Below are 25,379 nucleotides of genomic sequence, written 5' to 3' on the forward strand. Positions count from 1 at the left end.
TAGCGAGAGGAAAAAAAGATTTCTTAAAGGAGACGCTAGGATTAAACATCTTCTATTGTCATCGAGGACATGGATTTCGTTTTTCCTGGCTATAATCCATCGAAGAATGCTCGTATATTGAGGCATCGTTCCGTTTGGATAAAGACGCATAGTCCTACTTTGTGATCAAACTACAGTTGCCATGTGACACATCATTGAAACTAAGAAATAGTTTGTACTGTTTGTACGTGTTTTGCAGCCTATAGTCGTGGGACTTACGTTTTTAAACTGTAAACCGCAAGTTCATCATATAATATATTAAACATATATAATATCCGTATATATACCGCAATTTACAAGGCATTTTACCCCACAACTACACATTCTTTGAGAACATTCCCACGCTTGCTGGTCCTTTGTACAAGAACACTGCCCTCTGCAGTGAGTTCTGCGATGGCGCGCGCGCACAAACACACACAGACGCACGCACGCACACACACACACACACACACACACACACACACACACACACACACACACACACACGCACACACACGCACACACACACACACACACACACACACACACACACACACACACACACACACACACACACACACACACACACACACACACACACACAACCATACAAACACAATCATAAAGACACCAACACCCCCCCCCCCCCCCCAACATACACACAACTCCCTCTCTTTGCCACAACATATAATTCCAGTAACAGCTGCACAATAGTTATCATTTATGATCAGTGCAAACATTAGGTAAGCCAACAAAGTAGGCTTACTTGTAGCAGTAGTGGGATTTAGTTTTCCACTAGAGGGTCAAAAAACAAAATAGTATAGGCGTAGCAATGAGCATCTTTCAGAGCATCTTAACTGACCAATAAAAGCTTTATGTGTTTTCTACTGGGGTAAATTCTTTCAGCAGAGTGTGTTTGGACCCTGGGAATTTGAGTGTTTTTCAGCACTATCCGCCGCTTTGCTATCGATCTGTTGTTGGCTCAGACCATTACACTGAAACCTTCATTGGTGCAGGGGTCTGTAGGGTGCTGGGGGCCGGCCCAGTACCATGCTGGGTTGGATCACCAGTATTACCCCAGGGCTCGGACGGCGTGCGAAAGGTAATGAGTGGATGTGCTCTGGGACTTTATAAGGCACTTAGTACAAAACTATTTTTTCCCACCTCATCTTATCCTGTCTTCCATTGCTTGTTGTAATTATTTTATCTCATAGCTATGCTGTAGTCTGTTGATAGCCTGCTTGTCGTTTTATTTCGCTTTTCCATTTATTAAATGTGAAACCAACAATATAAAACACCTTCTTTCTCCTTTTTCATTTGTAATTTCATTTGTAAGGCCTCTATAACATTCATACGATCATCTTTCTTTGTACAATGATGTTGGTGGCTTATTAGTCAGTGAGATGGACCTTCAGGATCTCTAGCCTAAATAACCCCCATAATCCAGGATCAGTCAAATTATTCATTTATCTTAAATGTCATGTCAAAAAACACATTCACTCTGTACAGGACACTGCTTATCAGCAGGCATATACTATTCTCAATCGTCAACATACTAATTATCACATTAAACAGAAAAGAGAGTAGGCATGCATATATTTTTGAGGACATTGTTTTTGCCAACTGACACAAAATCATGTGAAAGTTGATCACCTATCTTTTAATGTAAATAATAATTAGTTTGTTAGTTAATTATAAAAGCTACAAAAAAATCGTTTTGGTTGAAGCTGTACTGTTATAAGCAGAGTGTATCTAATACAGGCTATCAAACTCTAACCTTAACCCAGACCGTTACCTATAACCACAGAGCTCTGCCCAACGCCCCGTTGGTGTTAACGTCACTCGCGTCGACAAGACTTGAGTAGTTACAGGTTGCCTTTAAAGTCTTATCTAAGTAGCCTATGCGATATATCGTATTTATCCGCGTTGTATTAGTTAGTTGTGACGCAAGCCGTGTATGAGCGTTGCTGTGAATTTGTAAAGATAAGGTCATTAGGACCTTGAGGAGGAGGAGTTCAGATATTGAAGGCACTAGAGGACTGAGTATGTAAAAGAGTAAGCGCTGCGCTGGTTGTGGAGCATCGCCTCCCCGTTCGCGGGCGACAGCATGCACCTTTAGGTGATAAAGACGTCTCTGAAATGTTGTTAGACCTTACCATTGTGACCTGAAGCCGATCTTAAATCGGGCAATTGAATTCAATATAAGAGGAGGCGAAAGAAAATGAAGACACGAGTGGTGAGTGTGATTTTGCAACTCATTTGAAGACGCATGCCTCAAACGCCCACTGTACAGACCACTATATTGAGCAATGACGATGCTATATATTCCTAACATAGTTAAGAATGAAAATAACTCAACTGTAACGCATTAATATGTGGTTGCAAAGCAAGCCACACTATTGTTATCATGTGTCTTATATATATTTTTTAAATGATTACACCTAATTTTGCGTATCTATCTCCTCCAACAGTTGCTGACTTATTAATAAAAGAACCACTATCAAAAAGTCGGAATATATCAATGCGTGTCTACTTCGAACAAGCATTGCAGATTTTTTTTAATTTTGTTTTTCAATAATATTAGTATTTAATATTTAAAGTGAAGGGTTCAAAATGTGAACGCCTTAGGGATGAAACAGGCACATGTAGACAAGGAGGTCAGAAAAAGTTATGTACCGCTATGACCGCAGGGGGCGCCATAACTCGTGGACAAACCTCAACGGCCACACCCCCCGCCCCCGCGTTTTATAAAAAAAATATGGAAACTTGGCATCTGGGTCTTATTTGACGTGCAGAATATATTCCCTCAAGGACCCATAAGGTCCTTCTTGAAACAGGCAAAGACAATTCAAAAATATATTTTCCATACATTGAAAATTATAGTTGCTCCCCAGTCTTATGTTGCTGCACAGCTTCAGTTTCTCCAGCACAGTCAGAGGGGAATCTCTCAGGGACTATTATCATGTTTTAAATGTGATCATATTATCATATTATGCTGAACAGATCTTGCACAATCAGCTTGTACATGATGCCATGCTGCAGAGGGAGCTTAAGAGTATTTCAAACTTCCATGACTACTGGACGCCGGGTCCAGACTCTCCACTATTACAGATTTATTTATAGAGAGCTTTCAGTCACAAGGCAAGGATAAGTTGTGACTGCAGTTGAAGGCTGCAAATAGATTGGGAATTCTCTGCATAGGTTACTTGGTGTCATTGCCTGAGTAAGACAACAATTGTCTGTTCCCGGCCTGCTTGTCATGAAGATCATTTGGCATTGCTACCATTAATTGTTTTTTTCAGCTTGGTGCTTGCCTCTTTGAGTTCCCCCCACTGAAATCTGCCAGTCCAGGCTGGAAAGAGGCCCTGTCAGAGATACTGTTGAGTCACTTAATTGTTTCACTCATTCTGAACCCCAATTTTTTGAGTTCAATTTAATGGCTTTTGGTCCGGTGTTTTGTTTACCGTTGTTTGCTTTCTTGTTCCTGGCTTGCAAGCCACCTGAACACCACCTGAAGTTGAAATCATTTCATTGTGCGGTCAAGTACCTGGCGTACATAGTGTCAGCAGCGGGGGTTGCCTCTGTTCCAGGCAAGATCATTATGCTCAACAATTATCATTATGCTCAACAATGGAAATGACCAAATACTGCAACTGAGCTCCTGTCTTCCCTTTGATTTGCATCTTATTACTGCCGCTTTGATAAGGAGTTTTTAAAGGAGGCATATTATGGTGTTTTCCCAACAAGCAAACATAGTATTTGAGTTCCAGAAAACATGTTTTTTAAGCTGTTTGCTGGAAATTGCTTTTAGTTTAAATTGCTTTTTAGCGGGTCCCCTCTACCTATGTTTTGAGTTCAGCTTTATGGCACTCCAATGAAAGAGGATAGAGTATGTAAAAGAGTAGAGAGAGCACTGGTAGTGGTGCATTGCTAACCGGGTTGACAGCATACCGACAATCCTTCAGGTGTTAAAGACGTCGGGCAATTTATATCAAGAGGAGGTGACAGATGATGAAGAAACAAGTGGTGAGTGTGATCTTGCCATTCATTTGAAGACGCAAGCCTCAAGTACCCACTTGTTGTTCATCTGTATTGAAAAACGAGTCATATGCATATCTCTAACTGGGAGAGGCTACTGTGATCAAGTCTAGCAAGTTTTTAAACTAAGACGCTAAACGAGGAGCCAGCCACTGCTTTCCCAGACATCTTGTGGGCCCTTATTTAATGAATTGAATGGGCCATTTTCCTTGTTATATTTCTTGTGGGGCATACTGCTGTATGGGGGGGGGGGGGGGGGTTGCTGTGGGTGTGCGGTGAGTGCTGTAAAACTGTTTGATTCAAATGTGTGTGTACTGTTGGTTAAATTATCATTGGCCTCCGTATTTCACGACAATTATCTCTTCTTCTAGACTCACCACCCTGTCCAGCCCCTCATTCTTTGCTTTCTTTGTTTGTCTATTTATCGTTGATTTGATTAAAGAAGTCAAGAAACCTTGTATTTTTTGTATAGCAGTCTCTTGTTCCAGTTTATTCTGGGCGAAGGAGCGGTTTAGTTGTTCTCATGGAACTGAAGAAAATGAATCGAAATGAGTCTAGTGAGAGAACACCTGTTTATTTCTAAGGTGATTTTTAGATTTCAGTGTGTGTGTGTGGATAACATTTAAAGATATATCTTGTACAAAGTACTACATCATTGCTTTAAAGAATGAAATTAGCTCTCACTGTGTGGTGATTTCGATGGGGTCTAGATTTGTGATGAGTGGGAGTTAAAAAAAAACGTGTGCATGTGGGAGATTAAGAGTTTAAAAGTGAATACTTTTAAAGTCAAACTCTGTAGGAGATATGCTACTTTTGCTGTAAGAGAGAAGCGATCAGTTTACAAGTATAATTTGTTAGAAATCTATCAGCTATTTGATTTGCAAATTAAATGAGCGTCATGGTCTTTCATATATTTTCTTATGTTTTTCCGTGTTATGTTTTTTTATTTTTCCAGCGGCAGGGGATTATTGGAGTACTCGTCATAACCACAGTGACCGGTTTTATGGTGATGTACAACAACACTTCAAGGGCACCCTCCCCATCCTCGTCAAGCCAACCTGAGGCCGGTGTTATTCTGGAGGAGCCGCCCAAGAGAAGTACCACAGATCCAATAACAGTGCTGAGAGGCTACAAGAGTTTCGTCGATCAGAAGGTTAATATGTTCAAACACACTTTGTCACACTTCGTTTCGGTATCTTTTCTGTACAAACACAACAAGGTAATGTTATGGAGGATTTTTTTTTACTCAGTGCAACATTTTAAGTAAATTGCAAGGGAAAACAAGGTTGACAATTTACAGAGAAACTTGTATAATATAAATGCTAGGTTTATAAGCAAAAGTGTTTTCTGGTCGTTAGAAACTGCCACTCCCTATTTCTGTGAAAAAATATATCCTAGAGAAGATCATTAAGACAATGGCATTGCTCTCAGTCACACCTCAAATTCTTATTTTAGGTGTGTGAATTCAGTATTGTCCATCCTATTGGCTCAAGACAGCAGTGTTAATCGGTCGGCTATGTTGAACAACGATCACTTGGGCGCCACAATCGATTGCTGTGGTAACGTTGTGCATGCATGATATGAAGTGGCATAATATCAACTTTGACGTCTTCTGGGGAACCTGGAGAGGTTGAGCTTGAAGCTCAACATTTAAGCTTCATAAGTCTACCTGATCAATTATTGATCCATCTTGAGTAGACCTTAAAATAGCAGATAGGTCATCCCATTATGTCTAACAGCAAAAGAATATAACCCTAACCCAAATACCGAACTTGCTTTTTGATATTATTCTGAAGAAGTGCCGTAACCCTGATGAATTGTAATGCACGCACGTGCACACACCGCACGTCAAGACAAAGGCAGCGACACACTCGCCGAGGTACGGCGTTATGTTTTTAAATATAACGGCTCAGCCGTCGAAAAACTCTCCCATGTAAGACATTCTGTCTATAGACTGTAGAAATTGCGATAAAAGAAGGGAAGACACAATTTCTCACCTCGACAAGCAACGGCAGGTCGTTCATTTTGTCATATAAAAAACTTTAAATTCAAACATTGCGCCGACCGGCATATCAACACACAAATGACTTGATCTTAAAGAGACATTGTCCCTATAACACAGCGAAAATATGTCAATAACACAGTATGGTGAATTATGTCTATAGAGTCCACTACAAGACTACACTTTGTTGTTCAAACTTAATATTAAGCTCCTCCTTGAGCCTCCCGAAATGTCTTGCGATATTGATATCCCCCTTCCTCCCTGCAGACTGTTTTAGTTTTCTAAAGCCTGTCTCGGCCAGGACATTGGAACAGATGTTTAATCTCGATGATGATTATTATTTTCAACTAACCAATAGTAGTTGCCTTGCATTTCAAAATGTCAATGCACTTTCCAGCCCTGAATAACAGTAAAAGCTATTTAATAATTTATTTGCATGCAGAGTTTACTACCCTATCCATTTGAATAATTACCCCTGTTAAATACAACTAGAGGATGCGTGAGCGAAAATATTTGACTCATTGAATTCCATCTCTCCTTTCTTCCTAGTAGATTTAAGTATGATCATTTTATGCACGGATATGTAAAGCAGACTTTGCAATTCATAATTAACGTGCCTCATCTCATCTCATCTCATCTTCGTCCGCTTATCCGGGGTCAGGGTGCGGGGGGAGCAGCTCAAGCAGGGGGCCCCAGACTTCACCTGTGTGAAGTTGGCCCCCCGTCTCATTCAAAATATTAAAATAACACTGCTGTTTGTTTGTGCTAGGTTTGTGCTGGTTCAAAATTGCATTTTCTGGCATGTGACGTCACCCAGCCCCCCGTTCACGCCCAAATCTCATCAAAATAGTCCCAATCGTTAGTGCTACGTTTGTGCTGGTTTGTGCCGTCAAAAGAAATTGCTTTGCTATTATGGTTTCTTAGTTTTTCCCGTTTGATTTTTCACACATGACGTCACTCAGCCCCCCGTCCTCCTTCAAATCGCGTCAAAATGGTCTCTATCGTTAGTGCTACGTTTGTGCTGGTTTGTGCAGTCAAAATAAATATTTGTGCAACTATAGTTTAAAAGGTATTCCAGTTTGACTTTTCTCACGTGACGTCACTCAGCCCCCCCTCCATCTTCAAATCGCGTCAAAATTGTCTCTATGTTTAGTGCTACGTTAGTGCTGGTTTGTGCTGTTAAAAGAAATGTTTTTGATACTTTACTTTTTAAGTAATTAATACAACTTTATTTTCCCTTCTTGTTATGCAAACAGTCCGCTTGTTATGCAACCATCACCCCTAGAACGCTCAAATCGTGTCAAAATGGTCTCTATCGTTAGTGCTACGTTTGTGCTGGTTTGTGCAGTCAAAAGAAATGTTTGTGCCACTACAGTTTAAAAGATATTCCAGTTTGATTTTTCTCACGTGATGTAACTCAGCCCCCCTGTGCATCTTCAAATCGCGTCAAAATGGTCTATATGTTTAGTGCTACGTTAGTGCTGGTTTGTGCTGTTGAAAGAAATGTTTTTGATACTTTACTTTTTAAGTAATTAATGCAACTTAATTTTGCCCTCTTGTTATGCAACACAGCCCACCGTCAACCTAGCGGCAAAATGGTCTCTATCGTTTGTGCCAGGTTTGTGCTGTCTTGTATTCTTGTTACTCGATCGTTGCGTTCTCGTCATTTCAGGTTGTGTTCATTGTATTTCTCCGTGCTACGTATGTTCATTGTTTACTCGTGTTTCTGACCTCGGACTGAACCTGTGTGCCCTATTTGGATTATGTTTGCTTACCTGTGTACCGTATCCTGCCAGTAAACGTTTGTTCTTTATTCAACTACTGAGTTCTGAGTCGTGCATTTAAGTTCTGCACATCACCTTCAATTCTTAACAACTATAGTTTTTAAGTTAATGTTAAAGCTTTATTATGCCCACGTTTGACCTCACCAGCCCACAGTCCACTTTGAAATCTCAAAATAGGCTCTATCGTTTGTGCCGTCAAAATAATTGATTGTTCCCCAATCATCACATTTGTATGTCCTGTTTATATGAGGTGTTTGCTTGTTTTTTGTGCGTTATTTTCAAATACATTTGAGTTTGGTTCACTTCAGTCTGGTTTTGATTTAGATGTAATATTCTTTATTAGCCACTTGTCACGGTATCTGCTGTAAGTAGCAGGGTCATGAGATGAAACACAAACAAATAGATGCACAGAATGTGCACTCAGCCAGAGCAGCAGGCAACCATACCACTGTACCACTTGACCGGCAAAGCAGAAGAAACTGCCTATATCTATTTTTACCACTTTTCACGCGCCACAGGAAGTTTTTTTTTTTTTTTTGTATAGGTAAGACCTTGTGAGACAGTGTTTGAACAATTAAAATACAACCTCATGACATCGACGCATCAATTCTTAATAGGACTATTCCAATCAAGGCTTTACCAAATACAAATTTAAGTCACTTAAAAACTATAGTTGTTAAGAATTGAAGGTGATGTGCAATCTTAAATGCACGACTCAGAACTCAGTAGGCCTAGTTGAATAAAGAACAAACGTTTACTGGCAGGATACGGTACACAGGTAAGCAAACATAATCCAAATAGGGCACACAGGTTCAGTCCGAGGTCAGAAACACGAGTAAACAATGAACATACGTAGCACGGAGAAATACAATGAACACAACCTGAAATGACGAGAACGCAACGATCGAGTAACAAGAATACAAGACAGCACAAACCTGGCACAAACGATAGAGACCATTTTGCCGCTAGGTTGACGGTGGGCTGTGTTGCATAACAAGAGGGCAAAATTAAGTTGTATTAATTACTTAAAAAGTAAAGTATCAAAAACATTTCTTTTAACAGCACAAACCAGCACTAACGTAGCACTAAACATAGAGACAATTTTGACGCGATTTGAAGATGGAGGGGGGGCTGAGTGACGTCACGTGAGAAAAATCAAACTGGAATACCTTTTAAACTATAGTTGCACAAATATTTCTTTTGACTGCACAAACCAGCACAAACGTAGCACTAACGATAGAGACCACTTTGACGCGATTTGAAGGAGGACGGGGGGCTGAGTGACGTCATGTGTGAAACATCAAACGGGAACAACTAAGAAACCATAATAGCAAAACAATTTCTTTTGACTGCACAAACCAGCACAAACGTAGCACTAACGATTGGGACTATTTTGATGAGATTTGAGCGTTCTAGGGGTGATGGTGGCATAACAAGTGGACTGTTTACATAACAAGAAGGGAAAATAAAGTTGTATTAATTACTTAAAAAGTAAAGTATCAAAAACATTTCTTTTAACAGCACAAACCAGCACTAACGTAGCACTAAACATAGAGACAATTTTGACGCGATTTGAAGATGGAGGGGGGGCTGAGTGACGTCACGTGAGAAAAATCAAACTGGAATACCTTTTAAACTATAGTTGCACAAATATTTCTTTTGACTGCACAAACCAGCACAAACGTAGCACTAACGATAGAGACCACTTTGACGCGATTTGAAGGAGGACGGGGGGCTGAGTGACGTCATGTGTGAAACATCAAACGGGAACAACTAAGAAACCATAATAGCAAAACAATTTCTTTTGACTGCACAAACCAGCACAAACGTAGCACTAACGATTGGGACTATTTTGATGAGATTTGAGCGTTCTAGGGGTGATGGTGGCATAACAAGTGGACTGTTTACATAACAAGAAGGGAAAATAAAGTTGTATTAATTACTTAAAAAGTAAAGTATCAAAAACATTTCTTTTAACAGCACAAACCAGCACTAACGTAGCACTAAACATAGAGACCATTTTGACGCGATTTGAAGATGGAGGGGTGGCTGAGTGACGTCATGTGAGAAAAATCAAACTGGAATACCTTTTAAACTATAGTTGCACAAATATTTCTTTTGACTGCACAAACCAGCACAAACGTAGCACTAACGATAGAGACCACTTTGACGCGATTTGAAGGAGGACGGGGGGCTGAGTGACGTCATGTGTGAAAAATCAAACGGGAACAACTAAGAAACCATAATAGCAAAACCATTTATTTTGACGGCACAAACCAGCACAAATGTAGCACTAACATTTGGGACTATTTTGATGAGATTTGGGCGTGAACGGGGGGCTGGGTGACGTCACATGCCAGAAAATGCAATTTTGAATTACTCAAAATCCTTACCAGCACAAACGATACTTTTTACGGCACAAACCAGCACAAACCTAGCACAAACGAACAGCAGTGTTATTTTAATATTTTGAATGAGACTGGGGGCCAACTTCACACAGGTCCAGACTTCCCTTTCCCGGGCCACATTGACCAGCTCTGACGGGGGGATCCCGCGGCGTTCCCAGGCCAGTGTTGAGATATAATCTCTCCACCTAGTCCTGGGTCTTCCCCGAGGTCTCCTCCCCACTGGACGTGCCTGAAACACCTCCCAAGGGAGGCGCCCAGTGGGCATCCTTACCAGATGCCCGAACCACCTCAGCTGACTCCTTTCTAAGTAAAGGAGCAGCGGCTCTAATCCGAGTTCCTCACGGATGGCTGAGCTTCTCACCCTATCCCTAAGGGAGACGCCAGCCACCCTTCTGAGAAAACTCATCTCGGCCGCTTGTACCCGCGATCTCGTCCTTTCGGTCATCACCCAACCCTCATGACCATAGGTGAGGATAGGAACGAAGATCGACCGGTAGATCGAGAGCTTTGCCTTGCGGCTCAGCTCTCTTTTCGTAACAACGGTGCGGTAAAGCGAACGCAATACCGCCCCCGCTGCTCCGATTCTCCGGCCAATCTCACGCTCCATAGTACCCTCACTCGCGAACAAGACCCCGAGGTACTTGAACTCCTTCACTTGGGCTAAGGACTCATTTCCTACCCGGAGCAAGCAATCCACCGGTTTCCTGCTAAGAGTCATGGCCTCAGATTTAGCGGTGCTGATCCTCATCCCAGCTGCTTCACACTTGGCCGCCAGCCGATCCAGTGAGTGCTGAAGGTCACAGGCCGATGATCCAATGAGGACCACATCATCTGCAAAAAGCAGTGACGAGATCCTCAGACCACCTAACTGCAACCCCTCCCCACCACGACTACGCCTCGATATCCTGTCCATGTATATCACAAACAGGATTGGTGACAAGGCGCAGCCCTGGCGGAGACCAGCACCCACTGAGAACGAAACTGACTGGCTGCCGAGGACACGAACACAGCTCTCGCTTTGGGAGTACAGAGATTGAATGGCCCTAAGGATAGACCCCCTTACCCCATACTCCCGCTCACCTCCCACAGTTTCTCCCGGGACCCGGTCATACGCCTTCTCCAGATCCACAAAACACATGTAGACCGGATGGGCATACTCCAAGGCCCCCTCCAGGATCCTTGCGAGAATGAAGAGCTGGTCCGTAGTTCCACGTCCGGGGCGAAAACCGCATTGTTCCTCTTCAATCTGAGGTTCGCCGATCGGCCGAACCCTCCTTTCCAGCACCTTGGAGTAGACTTTACCAGGGAGGCTGAGAAGTGTGATACCCCGGTAATTGGCACACACTCTCTGGTCCCCCTTTTTGAACAGGGACACCACCCCAGTTTGCCACTCCTTTGGCACTGTACCCGACTCCCTCGCGATGTTGAATAGGCGTGTCAACCATGACAGCCATGAGACCATGAGAGCCTTTAGCATTTCTGGCTGGATCTCATCAATCCCTGGGGCTTTGCCACTGCGGAGATGTTTGACTACCTCAGTGACCTCCACCAGGGAAATTGAAGATAAAACACCATTAACCTCGAGCTCTGCCTCCAACATAGAGGGCGTGTTATTCGGATTCAGGAGTTCCTCAAAGTGTTCCTTCCAACGTCCGATGACAAAGTCCCATCCTTACTGTAAACAGCGTGGATGGTTCCCTGTTTCCCCCTCCTGAGGTGCCGGATAGTCTTCCAGAAGCACTTTGGTGCCGACCGAAAGTCCTTCTCCATGGCCTCTCCGAACTTCTCCCACACCCGCTGCTTAGCCTCCGACACGGCAGCAGCTGCAGCCCTTCGAGCCTGTCGGTACCCTGCAACCGAGTCAGGAGTCCTCTACGATATCATATCCCGGAAGGCCTCCTTCTTCAATCGGACGGCTTCCCTGACCACCGGTGTCCGAGGGTTACCGCCCCTTGACGAGCCTAAGACCCTGAGGCCACAGCTAGCCACCGCAGCTTCAGCAATGGAGGCTTTGAACACCGCCCACTCCGGCTCAATGCCCCCAACCTCCACAGGAATGCCAGAAAAACACAGCAGGAGGTGTGAGTTGAAGATACCTAGGATGGGCACCTCCTCCAGACGTTCCCAATTCACCCGCACTACTCGTTTGGGCTTATCAGGTCTATCCGGAAATTTCCCCCATTCCCTGATCCAACTCATCACCAGATGGTGGTCGGTTGACAGTTCCGCTCCTCTCTTAACCTGAGTGTCCAAAACATGCGGCCTCAGATCAGATGACACGATCACGAAATCGATCATCGATCTTTGGCCTAGGGTACTCTGGTACCAGGTACACTTATGGGCAACCTTATCGACGAGGTGTTCGTTATGGATAATCCATGACTAACACAGAAGTACAATAACAAACGACCGCTCGGGTTTAGATCAGGCCGTTCCTCCCCACCACGCCTCTCCAGGTGTCTCCATCGTTGCCCACGCGTTGAAGTCTCCCAGCAGAACTACGGAGTCCCCTACTGGAGCCCCATACAGGACTCCATTCAGGGTCTCCAAGAAGGCTGAATACTCTGAACTGCTGTTTTGTGCATACGCACAAACAACAGTCAGAGTTTTCCCCCCTACAACCCTTAGGCGCAGGGAGGCGACCCTCTCGTCTACCTGGGTAAACTTCCACAGCGCGGCGCTCAGCCGGGGATTTATGAGTATCTCCACACCCGCCCGGCGCCTCACGCCCTCAGCAACTCTGGAGAAGAATAGAGTCCAACCCCTATCCAGGAGTACGGTACCAGAGCTGAGACTGTGCGTGGAGGTAAGCCCCACCAGATCTAACTGATAGCGCTCCACCTCCCTCACAAGCTCCGGTTCCTTTCCCCACAGCGAGGTGACGTTCCACGTCCCCAGAGCCAGCTTCTGCCGCCCGGGTCTGGTCCGTCGAGACCCCTGACCTTCGCTGCCACCCATGTGGCTGCGCACCCGACCCCAACTGGTCTTCCCACAGGTTGTGAGCCCATGGGATGAAGAGAGGGGGGGTGCCACGTAGTTTGTTCAGGCTGTGCCCGACCGGGCTCCGTGGCAAACCCGGCCACCAGGCGCTCGCCATCGAGCCCTCCGTCTGGGCCTGGCTCCAGACGGGGGCCCCGGGCTTCCTCCGGGCCGGGTCACATCTCCTCTTCTTAAGTTATTCATTGAGGTTTTTATAACGTGCCTGTCATAAATTATTGAATGAGACCTGGACTTAAAGATGATAGATATCCACTGGAAGTAATAATAAATAATAATAATATATTTAATTTGTAGAGTACACGACTTGTCCATTGCATGAACCATTGAGGGTATATTGCACTTTGATCAAAGAAATTGTGGCCCAACTATTTTGCATTGGATTTTGCATTTGTGCGTGTGGACGTCGTCAATGTGGGATGTTTTGTGTCCTTAAGCCCCTAGTTTGAATGCAATGCAAACTTTGTATTCATGTCGACATATAATATAGCCATTCTATCAGTACACATATACAGCACCACAACCAAAATAATTGTAGAAGAGGAAGTAACTCCATATACTTCCCGGTGATAACTGCACAAACAAAAGAGATAGAAGAGATCTTCTGCGCATAGGACAATGAAGCACAGTAGCCCTTTGCAATAAGAGACAAGGGACTTCCCAAAGTGTCCATACAACCAAAGGCCAATAGGAATACATAAATAATTGTCGGCGTGCCGTTGCACACTACTTCTACTATACTGTACAGTAAATGTATGCGCTTTCTCAAAACTATACTGTGAATTTACTGAATCAAGTTAGTCTGAATTAAAAATGAACTATGATCCCTAGCTGTTAAGAACCTCTAAGGATGACGTATGTCTCTCTAGGGTTCTTCTAATGATACTGTATGAGCACATTTTGTGTATTAACAATGGAGCAGTATGGATGTCTGCCCACGCTTCTCTCCAGTGAGAGAGAGACACAGGGACGCACTACCAAGGGGCGTCTCTATGAAAATTTTGTTGCTGAAGGTATCATGTGTCATTTTAATATCAGTTAGTAGAAGAAAAATCACTACAATTGGACAGTATTTTTCTCTTGTTTTCCTAACAAAATCACATTTCGGATTCTGAGAAACATACATACAATGCATACAATACATTTTATTCCCCCAACAATTCTGCCCAATCCTAACATTATCCCCCCCAGGGGTTCAGTGAGTCACAGATATGGCTGTTTGAGCTTCTTTGGCCTGGTACATATTTTATCTCAGCGCCACTATCTCAGTCTCTCCAGTGGGCAGCCTAGTGTCTGGATGGACCGGGATGGTTCTGTGTTCTGTTGTCTCGCTGGTTTTTGTAGTGACACTCTGGTCGAGCCCAGAGGAGGTCCCAGTTCCCTAATCATGGCGTACAGCCACTGCCTAAGTCTGGGCCGGAAACACGGTTCACTCTGAAACCGTAGCGAGCGGAAGCCATAATAGCTCTGTACCACTCCGTCGCTGAGAGGGAGTTAGGAAGGATGTGTATGTGGTGTGGGGGGGGGGGGGGGGGGGGAGGCCAGGGGGAGGGGGTCATGTAAGGACTGGCTCTGACCAAGGAGTTTCCTGTCTCTTTGATTCTCTCTCTCTCTCTCTCTCTCTCTCTCTCTCTCTCTCTCTCTCTCTCTCTCTCTCTCTCTCTCTCTCTCTCTCTCAAACACACACACACACACACACACAAACACACAACCACCTCACAGTCGTACACATACACCAAGGCACACATACCCATGGTTTGCCCCAGGAATCCCATGCGTGCCCATACATGCGATATATTGCACTCATTAGAGCGGGAGGGTGCTTACAGTGGCAAGGAGAGACCCATTTACTGTGCTGGTGTCTTTATATAGCCCCATAATGACCTGTGGGTACATTCCGCGCTGGTATGGGGAGGGATTTCATGGGAGGTCTGCGGGACCGGGATTACTTTGCTGATGTAACCGAGAGCCCCTAAGACACATTAATCACCTTAGCACTGTTGGAAATGAAGGTGTGAAACGGGCAGCTTTTATGTGGTTGAGGATCAAATTTAGGCTGCTGGTGCATATATTAGATTACCCAGCAATAATGGCAGCACATTACACTGTGAAGAATACTGCATAAACAAATGAGTTCTGAAAGGAGATATTATGAGATAGATTTTTTTTAGTTTTTTTGGCATTTGTGTTGTTGTGTATTTTTTTCATTATAGTGTAAATGAAATGATGCAAAATTTCCTGCATCGAATCCTGTTTGTAGCAGAATGTTACATACAACTCCAGAGTACTGCAGTGCAGGCACAACAAATGTAGACTAATATCACTTTCTGCCCCCTGGACTCAAATCCTACAGCAGTGATTGCTTCATCTATACCTTAACACATGACTTGATGGTCTCTGCTGAATCTAAACGTCCTGATGTATCTGCCCACAGCCCACACAGTTATGAGAGACCAGAAAAACAAACTTGATGGTCGATTGAACTTGATGATCCTCGCATGACTATGTGAGTGAGTGAGTGAAGTCTGTGAATGAATTTTTTTAATCACTGTGTGTTAGACTTAGACTTAGACTTGGCTTTATTGATCCTTTTGGGATGACTCCCTCAAGGAAATTGAATTTCCAGTAGCTTAAAGAAACACAAAACAATATATATGCAATATAAGATAAAACAATAAACTCTTAGCTAACTATAAAAAGTAAACACTTACAGTAAACAATAAACTCTTAGCTAATATTGAAAGTAGAGATAAGAATATAAGTAAAACAGGATTCAAGTAAAATAAAATAAAATAAATGTAGAGGACTGTGTAGAGGATAAATATAGATAAATATATGGCTGTATATGGCATTGTGTTGTCAGTCATACAGTGGATAAATAAATTATAAATGACAGATGACATTGGCAGAAATTAGCAGTTAAATAAATTAAATTAGCAGTTAAATTAAGCGGTGGATTAGGTTATTGCACCAAAAAAGTAGAATGTTTAAAAAAGAAAAAGCAGTGAATGTTGGGTGACGGACTGACTATGTGAGTGACAGATAATGTGGGTTAGTATGTTAGGACAGCGTATGTACTTACAAATGCTTACTCTGAATTATCCCCGCAGGTGAGGTCCCTCTTTCTCCAACCATTGATCCATGCAATCAATCCATTCATTCATTCATTCATTCATTCATTCATGCATCCAGAAAGACCTTTATTGAAGTCATTCATCCCAAGCGGGAGTGTCGAGCAGCATCCTGCCTTCAGCCTGAACAGTTCTGATGAAGGGAGTGTAAAAGTCGTTAAAGAGATGTGCTTCCCAGGTTTCTATTCCGTTGAAATATATCGAGCTGTGGGCAGATATGAGCATCAACCACTGATGGTACATCAGCGACAAGGACACGCGCATTATTTCAGGGTGGCTTTCACGGTGCCATTGTTCAAACCTGCCCACTGTCCTGTCTGGTTCCGTTCCTGTACTGAGGCACGTTATGGAGGCTATTTTTGACACAGTTAAATGGCACCCTTTGAGTCCTCTTCTACCGTATCAGGGATGGAAGCAGAGGGTTTTGATTCAGATCTTGGGATCTGGGTTGATCTCATGCTGCAAAGGTTTTTTTTTCTTTTGAAACCATCCAGATGGAGGGTTGGATAGAGTGGACGAGGTTTTGTGTTTCTGATCCAAAACTAGAAACCAAATGCTGCATTCTGATTGAGTATATTATCGCCCCAGGACCTCTGAATATATTGTCTCCAGGGATGTTCTGAGTCAGATCCAAAAACATTCAGCCACACACTTACACAAAGACACACACACACACACACACACACACACACACACACACACACACACACACACACACACACACACACACACACACACACACACACACACACACACACACACACACACACACAAATTAGCACCCGCACAAAGACATATGCAAGCACACACACTGTAAGGCACACATAGACAGACACACACATAAAGCCACTCAGAGAGACATCCACAAATACACCGGCACTTCAACCATTATGTCTCTTTGAAAAATGGTGTTCATAGGACAATAAGGGCAGAGCCTGGGGCGCGTGTAATAATACCTGCATGCATTATGAAAGTGCACAAACACTTTCCCATCCCAGAGACAAGTGTGATCCTCCCTGCATTGTGAAATCAGAATGATAATAATGAGGTTTGACAGTACCATATACAATCTAGGCTTTGGCATACTAAATCAATACCTCAATGCAAGCATTTTTGAAACCTCATCACACCAATTATTTTCTCCTTCTGATTCCAATATGGTTAAATGGCTTTATATTGCAGATATTTGTAGCTGTCCTTTTTCTTATTACTTTTTCAGATTGGTAAGTCTATCTGAAAATAAATCTATCACTGCGTCTATGACCTCTTTTTTTTGTCAACAGGGGAACTGTTGGTGAAAGTCATTGTGCATCATGTATTGGTTCATCTTTCCTTCCATTCATATTGAGTCTTTTAAGAGATGCTTTATCAAAAGCAACGTGCAGTGAATTCAGAAACCTGCTTTTGAGCCAGGCCTCTTGCACAAGGATACCTGCTCCAAATAGGTTGTGGACATTGTGAACGGATGCATATTCCCAGAAGTCCCTTCGTTGTTCAACGTGTAGACGTGTTTGTGTATGGGTTAGCTTCTGTAACTTGTGTATATTTACACTCCAAAAGGAGTGTTCTCTCTGAAAATCGACTTTGCTGCTATGCATAATTTGTTTTGCTGCAAGGATAGTTTGACCTTTAACCTTTCATCTTTTGACCCTTGCCCCCTCCCCCCCCCCCCCCCCCCCCTCCAGCCACTGAAGATGCACTGCAGCAGTTGCTCGCTGGTCAGCAGCTCGGGCCAGCTGACCGGCGGCAGGCGGGGCGAGGAGATCGACCGCGCCCAGTGCGTCATCCGCATGAACGACGCCCCCAGCGCCCACTTCCAGCGGGACGTGGGCCGTCGCACCGACCTGCGCGTGGTGGCACACTCCAGCCTCCCCAGGGTGCTAAGCAGACGGCAGGAGCTGCTCAACGCCAGCCAGGACACCGTGTTCATCTTCTGGGGGCCCAGCAGCAGCATGCGGAGGGACGGGAAGGGCACCATGTTCAACAGCCTGAAGCTCGTGAAGCGGCTGCTGCCCAGACACAAGCTGTACGTGGTGTCCCAGCGCAAGATGCTGAGCCTGGACGAGCTCTTCAAAAACGAGACGGGCATGGACAGGTAATAATCATAACAGTAAAAATAATCATACATTTGATTTATGTAGCACCTTTCAAACTCAAGGACACGTCGAAAATGTGGGCAGGAACGTAGAAAACCAAATGACTAAATAAAACATGACAACAAAAGTAACACACAGAGACGACCATACAAACAAGGGGGGGGGGGGGGGGGGGGGGGGGTTGGGGGGTCACATGCAGTAGGAAAGTTTGAAGAGGTGGGTTTTGAGGAGAGTTGTTTTGGGTAGGAAGGCGTGGGGGTTATGGATATTGAGTGAGAATGTGTGGTTTTGTTGTGGAGGGAATCTTGAATAGATGCAGACCGAAAAGAACCGACGTGGCCAATAGCCACTGAACTATGAACAGATGTAAATCTAAATTTACAGTTTCTAGTTTTAATGTGATGTATTTTGTGTATGTCTAGTCAGACTTGTCTCCCTTTTTCTGTGTGGTCTTGTAGGCTACTGTCCTGTGTGAGCCGAATCACCTTAATGAATTCCCGACGATTTGTGTCGTTTGGTATTAATAAAGACTTGACTAGGCTTTCTATCTATCTAGACTATTTAATTAAAAATGATTCACCTCAGGCTCCGTGAATAGTGGGGAATAGCGGGAATAGAGGGATAAAAGACAAGAGATATATCCCTTGTCATTTACCCCTCGTCTTGTCGATTAGTTTGTGTATGTGACGATTTAAAAAATGTGTTTTGTTTAAAACATGACTGCACGCGATTGGTCGGTTAGATTGGTGGTAAGGAGAGCTATATGCAATATAGCAATATATACAAATGTTCTAGATCGCAAATATTTTCCATACAGATCCTAAACCTGTTATCAGCGGTGTCCCACAGGGCTCGGTACTAGGACCGATCCCGTTTAGCATGTATATCAACGACCTCCACAAAGTTGTTAAGAACTGCGACCCTGGTAGTTTCGCAGATGACACCAAGATCCAGAGGAAAATCGACGTCTCCGAGGACGCAGAGATTGTCCAAGAAGACCTTGACAGCATAATTGAATGGTCCAAGAAGAACAACATGGTGCTACACCAGGACAAGTTCATGTTGCTTCGGTACAGGACAAACAAATCTACCATGCTTGACGAGCTTCCCTTTGCATCACATCTCTCGGAGTACGCCACACCAAGTCGGCACATCCTTAAACCCCAAAAGTCTGCAAGAGATCTCGGTGTAGAACTGTCATCCGACTATAAATGGACCACTCACATCAACAAGATGTTGGCTGGTGCTATAAAGACTGCTTCATGGGTTCTTGGAGTCTTCAAAGACCGCTCCAAACCTGTCATGCTTCAACTTTACAAGTCACTAATCCGAAGCAGGGTAGAATACTGCTGCCCCCTTTGGAATCCTGTAAAGGTGTCAGACATCCAGACAATCGAGGATGTCCAGCGCAACTTCACACGGCGCATCGCTGGAACAGGGGACCTTGACTACTGGACTGAACCTTCTATCCCTGCAGAGCAGAAGAGAGAGATATATGATCATTCATGTCTGGAAGATCCTCAACGAATCCACACCCAATGACATCGGGATGCAGTTCACCGACAATATGCGGCTTGGAAAGAAGGTCAAAATTCCCGCCTTCAACAAGCATGCTCCTCTGTCCGCTGTGAGCCACTACGACTCCCCAGCAACACAGCTATACATGTTCAAAATTCTGCTGGGAAAATTCCTCCATGAAATCCCGGAAAAACCTCCTGTCAAGGGATACCATACAACGCAGAATAGGAACAGCATTATAGACTGGTGAAACCAGTCCGGTGGCCTGCAGTACGTTCGGCGGCCGTGTTGATCTCAACAGAAGCAAAAAAAAAGAAAGAAAAAAGAAGAAGAATACTCCCGCTTATCATCACTCAGTATCAAAATCACTATGGATGTTGCACTCATTAACTATTGAACACAAAACAGAAAACACAGCTGACATTATCATTGTCACTGACAGCGATATATTGTTTCACAAATGTACTTATTGTAAGTCGCTTTGGATAAAAGCGTCTGCTAAATGGTCATTTGTCAGCTGTCTATCCTCAATTAAACTGCATTGAAGTGACACGATTGTCCCGTGCATTATTCATTTGCATTATTATTGCATTATTATGCTTGCATTATTCCTTTGCACAACATATTATTCCTTTGCACAACGTATGTATTTTCGATATTTGAAAACGATATCGTCCCATTCAGAGCAAGGAAGATTAGTATGCTCGGATCTCGGTTAGCAGGCATGTATCGCCCCTATTTTACAATAATCTCAAACATTTCATTAACTCACATACCAGACCAACCAACCAAGCGTGACACCTCCGCCCAAGTCAGAGCCTTTTTGTTGCGATCTCTGAAATGAAAAAGGTTCGGATCGTACAACACCGGGTGCCCAGTAAAAGCAGCGATTCATTTTTCAGTAGGAACCAAAAAAGTATGTAGGGACCAAAGTGCTGGTGTTCGGTGTTCCCTGGGATCCACGCAAGCGAATAGCGTCTACATTCCAATTGGCTGTCAGTAACCTGTCATAGTAATTTGCATAAAGTTCAGCCGTCTTCAAGTTTTTTTGGTCGCTCTGATCGCTCACCTTTTGCCGCTGGTAGCGTTTGACGCTTGTGTCGCTTTGGCCGCTTTTGCCCATAGAAAGTGAATGACTTCCGGTTTGGCAGCTGAATTCGCTTCTGATGTGAACGCGCAGTTAGGATTCAAAATACGCAGAAGTTTGATGCTATTTATGATGAGATCCAGTACAATTTGCAAAAAACAGGATAAACAGTATAAATGAGGTGAGTGCTGCATGCGGCGCTCAACGATTGTTCTTCATAAGTTTTATTCTTTCTTTCTTTCTTTCTTTCTTTCTTTCTTTCTTTCTTTCTTTCTTTCTTTCTTTCTTTCTTTCTTTCTTTCTTTCTTTCTTTCTTTCTTATTCTCTACAAACTTTGGGACCTATCTCCTATCTCCTCCAATTTTTCACCTTCAAATTTTAAAATATTCAGAATAGCTTGGAATCACGCGCTATTTTTCAGTTTTTTTTAATATTTTATACTAGTTGAAGTCCCTGGTACTTCAACTGTTTAAGATGTAATTAAATCTATTTTCAACCGTCTCTTTCTTTTGAGCTCTTTTTCAAATCCCTTCACTTGATTTAAGCCATTTAATGTTTCTTTATGTCTTAATCTATGTGGCTTTATTAAAAAATGTTTTAAACCTCACTTTGTAAGACAGCACTCACCGCATTTTCTGCAGGAAATGCATTTCCTAGTCAGTAATTGTTATGCACAATGACGGACAATCTCACACATCATTAACCTAACATTTAGTATGAATTAGACGCACAAAAGAAGATGCGTAATGATCACACAACGGCGACAGTGTTTCACTTTCATTTATCATTAATCGCTGGGTGCATGCATGCATTGGACAGCACAAACAAAGGTGATCATGGGGGTTGACTGGTTGGAACCGTGTAAGCTAACCACACCACCCCTCTGGCGGTCGTGGACCAGGAACAACCAAACACGATCAGAGACTGGAGATGGCACAGCTGCCAGGAACTGTATCTCTCTAGGTCAGATGGCCGCGAGAGATGCAGCTTATTATAACCTTACTTGCATGCACACATACAGACACAGACACTTAGACACACACACACACACACACACACACACACACACACACACACACACACACACACACACACACACACACACACACACACACACACACACACACACTCACACACACACACACACACACAGACACACACACACACACACACACACACACACACATCAACGGGCGCATGCACACATACACATTCAGGAGCACAAACAACCTCTTACAAAATACATTATGAAAAGGTGTAGCATTGCCAAAGGCAGTTCGTCTGTCCTTTGAGATAGCAAACGCCTGCAGCGAACCACAATCAGCCGTTACTACCGTGCCCATATCGGTTCCCTAGTGTGGGTGCTGCCTATAGGAGAAGCACCAGAATGATCGCTACGAAACTGTACGTTAAAACAAAGGAAATTCAAATCTTTGAATAAGATGTGTGACATTCCCACCGAAATCAATAGCATTTGCAGCAAACGGTGTTGTTCTGCCGTCCAATAGGAAGGGTTCCAAGTCGTGGCTGAGTACCGGCTGGTTCACCATGAGCCTCGCCACGGAGCTGTGTGGCTCCATCAACGTGTTTGGCATGGTGCCTCCTGATTTCTGCAGGTAGGCGATGTGTTTCTTCACATCACACTGCATAATCATCCTGTGCCTTAGAAGCATCTCAGGGAATCGGGAGAACATTGTTTATCCCCCTGTACTGACCAATTGGTCTCTCATACGATATTGTCAGTACGATTGACACAGGCCGATATTCTTCAACGTCATTCCTATAAGAAGTAAGGGACAACCGATAGATGGATAGATAAATAGATAGATAGATAAATGGATGGATGGATGGATGGATGGATGGATGGATGGATGGATGGATGGATGGATGGATGGATGGATGGATGGATGGATAGAGGATGGATAGATAGATAGATAGATAGATAGATAGATAGATAGATAGATAGATAGATAGATAGATAGAAATAAAGAGCTAGATTAATAGATACATAGTGAGATAGATGGATACATAGAGGAGAGAGAGGAAGAGAGAGAGAGCGAGAGAGAGATAGAGAGAGAACGGAAGGGAGATAGAGATAGAACGGAAGAGAGAGCGAGAGAGAGAGAGAGAGAGAGAGAGAGAGAGAGAGAGAGAGAGAGAGAGAGAGAGAGAGAGAGAGAGAGAGGAAGAGAGAGAGAGCGATAGAGAGAGAACGGAAGGGAGATAGAGAGAGAGAACGGAAGAGAGAGCGAGAGAGAGAGATATCCCTCATCTGTCAGGGGCAGTACCAGACAAATTAAATTGGGTTCGTAGTCTTCTTTCTGGCTATGCTTAACTCCACCTGTTTGATCTTTTCAATCACTTCTTCCGTCCCCCTCCTTGTAATAAAAACAACGCCTCTCTCTCACTCTCGCTCTGTTTCTCTCTCTCTCTCTCTCTCTCTCTCTCTCTCTCTCTCTCTCTCTCTCTCTCTCTCTCTCTCTCGCTCTCTCTCTCTCTCTCTCTCTCTCTCCTCTTTTGATGCACCGCCCTGGTCTCCCCCTGTTCCCTCCTCAACCTCCAGCCCCGCCAGCAACTCCTCCACCCAGCGGCCCTCGGTGCCGTACCACTACTACGAGCCCCGGGGGCGGAGCGAGTGCTCCACCTACCTGTCCAACGAGCGCAGCCAGAAGGGCAGCCACCGCTTCGTCACCGAGAAGTCGGTGTTCGCCAGCTGGGCTCGCACCCACCCCATCCGCTTCCAACAGCCGGACTGGACGCCGCGAAGCCCCGCCCCCGACGCAATGGCGACCAACACCTCCGACACACGACAGCTTCAGCCGGTGCCAGACTCCAGACACACGGATGTACAGATAAACAGTCAGATCGACAGACAGGCAAGCAGACAGGTCAATAGATAGGCAGGTGGAAAGATAGACAGATCAATAAGCAGGCAGGCAAGTGTGTGTGTGTGTGTGTGTGTGTGTGTGTGTGTGTGTGTGCGTGTGTGTGCGTGTGTGTGTGCGTGTGTGTGTGTGTGTGTGTGTGTGTGTGTGTGTGTGTGTGTGTTACTGTTTACACAATACTGGATTTTCTAACTTCGATACAATCCCTTGCAAAATATTGATATTCCACAACTGCTAATGATCGACCAATACATCGGCCGGCCGATATTAACGGCCGATATTTGCGTTTTTTACTTGTATCGGTATCGGCCGATATTTTTTTCTGTATCGGCATCGGTATCGGTCCTAAAAAATATGTATTTGTCGATCCCTACTGCTAACCTGTAGTTATCCTGTAACTAAATCTCCCACCTAAACGACAGAATAGCTTGTTTGTTCATGTCGTCCAAAACAAACCATATAAACTTTTGAACCCCCTATCGACTTTTCGAAGAAACAGCAGTAAGTCTCGTATATGTAGGTTGTATCTTGGCAAAACAAATTTGATGACATTCATTATATTTTCAGTGGAAAATCGTTGGAAAGTGCAACATTTTAAGATAGTTTCAGTGTATAAAAATGTGTTTTGATAAAATAAAATATTATTTTCGTAATCTTTAGTTTGTGTATGTATAAGTTTAGTATCTTAGTTAATGCAGCCTTTTCTATCGTTGCCACATAATTCTATCGAATTATGCGTCTGCCATCCCTGAAACCACTCAGCTTGAATTGGGTTTGAATCACCACTCTGTGCTGTCTAGTCTGGGCAGTTATGGAGGTAGATTTGTGTCTTTATTATGCAATCAAAAATAATAGGTTTGAGAGCAAAACTTTCCACACTGCAATCAAAAAATTGATTTGAGAGCAAAACTATCGACACTGCAATCAAAAAATGTTTTATTGCAAGATAAATTAATGTGATAAAAAAAATATTAATGGGAATCCAAAAGTTTTGTTTGCAAACCCAAAAGTTTTGTTTGCAAATCCAAAAGTTTTGTTTGCGAATCCAAAAGTTTTGTTTGCGAATCAAAAAGCTTTGTTTGCGAATCCTAAAGTTTAGCTTGCGAATCCAAAAGCTTTGCTTGCTGTTGAGCTGAATCTCGTGGGCGGGACCTACACCGAAAGATGTAAGACACGTCTCTATTGGCCAGTCTCGATCGGAGTGACAGCTTGGCAACATCCGAAAAGCCGCTGCCCCCCGACCGCCTCCAGAAGCAGATTGTCGGCCTGACGGACAGGGTGTTCGTTTGTGCCTCTCAATCCGCGGCGGCGGTCAACAACATCGCCCTGCCCTCCTCTGCCATGGTCTCCTTGCTGACAGGGAGGCCTACGGGATATTCAGGGCGCGCAAGCGCGCGCACGGGACAAGCTCATAA

At 43.9% G+C, this 25,379-nt stretch overlaps 1 protein-coding gene across 2 annotated transcripts; it reads left to right on the plus strand.

The window, feature by feature from the left end:
* Positions 1 to 1,858: 1,858 nt before the first annotated feature.
* On the plus strand, positions 1,859 to 24,615 carry st6galnac5b (ST6 (alpha-N-acetyl-neuraminyl-2,3-beta-galactosyl-1,3)-N-acetylgalactosaminide alpha-2,6-sialyltransferase 5b). Of its 2 annotated transcripts, XM_030372106.1 has the most exons (5): positions 1,859 to 2,254; positions 5,012 to 5,209; positions 18,064 to 18,473; positions 22,588 to 22,695; positions 23,643 to 24,615. In XM_030372106.1, the coding sequence occupies exons 1-5, from the start codon at positions 2,240 to 2,242 to the stop codon at positions 23,977 to 23,979; spliced, it is 1,068 nt and encodes a 355-aa protein (XP_030227966.1). In that variant the 5' UTR covers positions 1,859 to 2,239; the 3' UTR covers positions 23,980 to 24,615. The 2 variants fall into 2 exon arrangements, with proteins under 2 accessions (XP_030227966.1, XP_030227965.1); XM_030372105.1 differs by lacking the exons at positions 22,588 to 22,695; positions 23,643 to 24,615 and adding an exon at positions 19,404 to 21,233.
* Positions 24,616 to 25,379: the final 764 nt, after the last annotated feature.

This window comes from Gadus morhua, chromosome 12 (assembly GCF_902167405.1).
Source record: "Gadus morhua chromosome 12, gadMor3.0, whole genome shotgun sequence".
Lineage (NCBI taxonomy): Eukaryota > Metazoa > Chordata > Actinopteri > Gadiformes > Gadidae > Gadus > Gadus morhua.

What these genes read in the sequence shown, in the direction of transcription:
- st6galnac5b (XM_030372105.1), top strand. An exon ending in AGAGTTTCGTCGATCAGAAG is followed by an intron (nt 5,210 to 18,063) that starts GTTAATATGTTC and finishes CCCCCCCTCCAG; the next exon opens with CCACTGAAGATGCACTGCAG. An exon ending in AACGAGACGGGCATGGACAG is followed by an intron (nt 18,474 to 19,403) that starts GTAATAATCATA and finishes CGACCCTGGTAG; the next exon opens with TTTCGCAGATGACACCAAGA.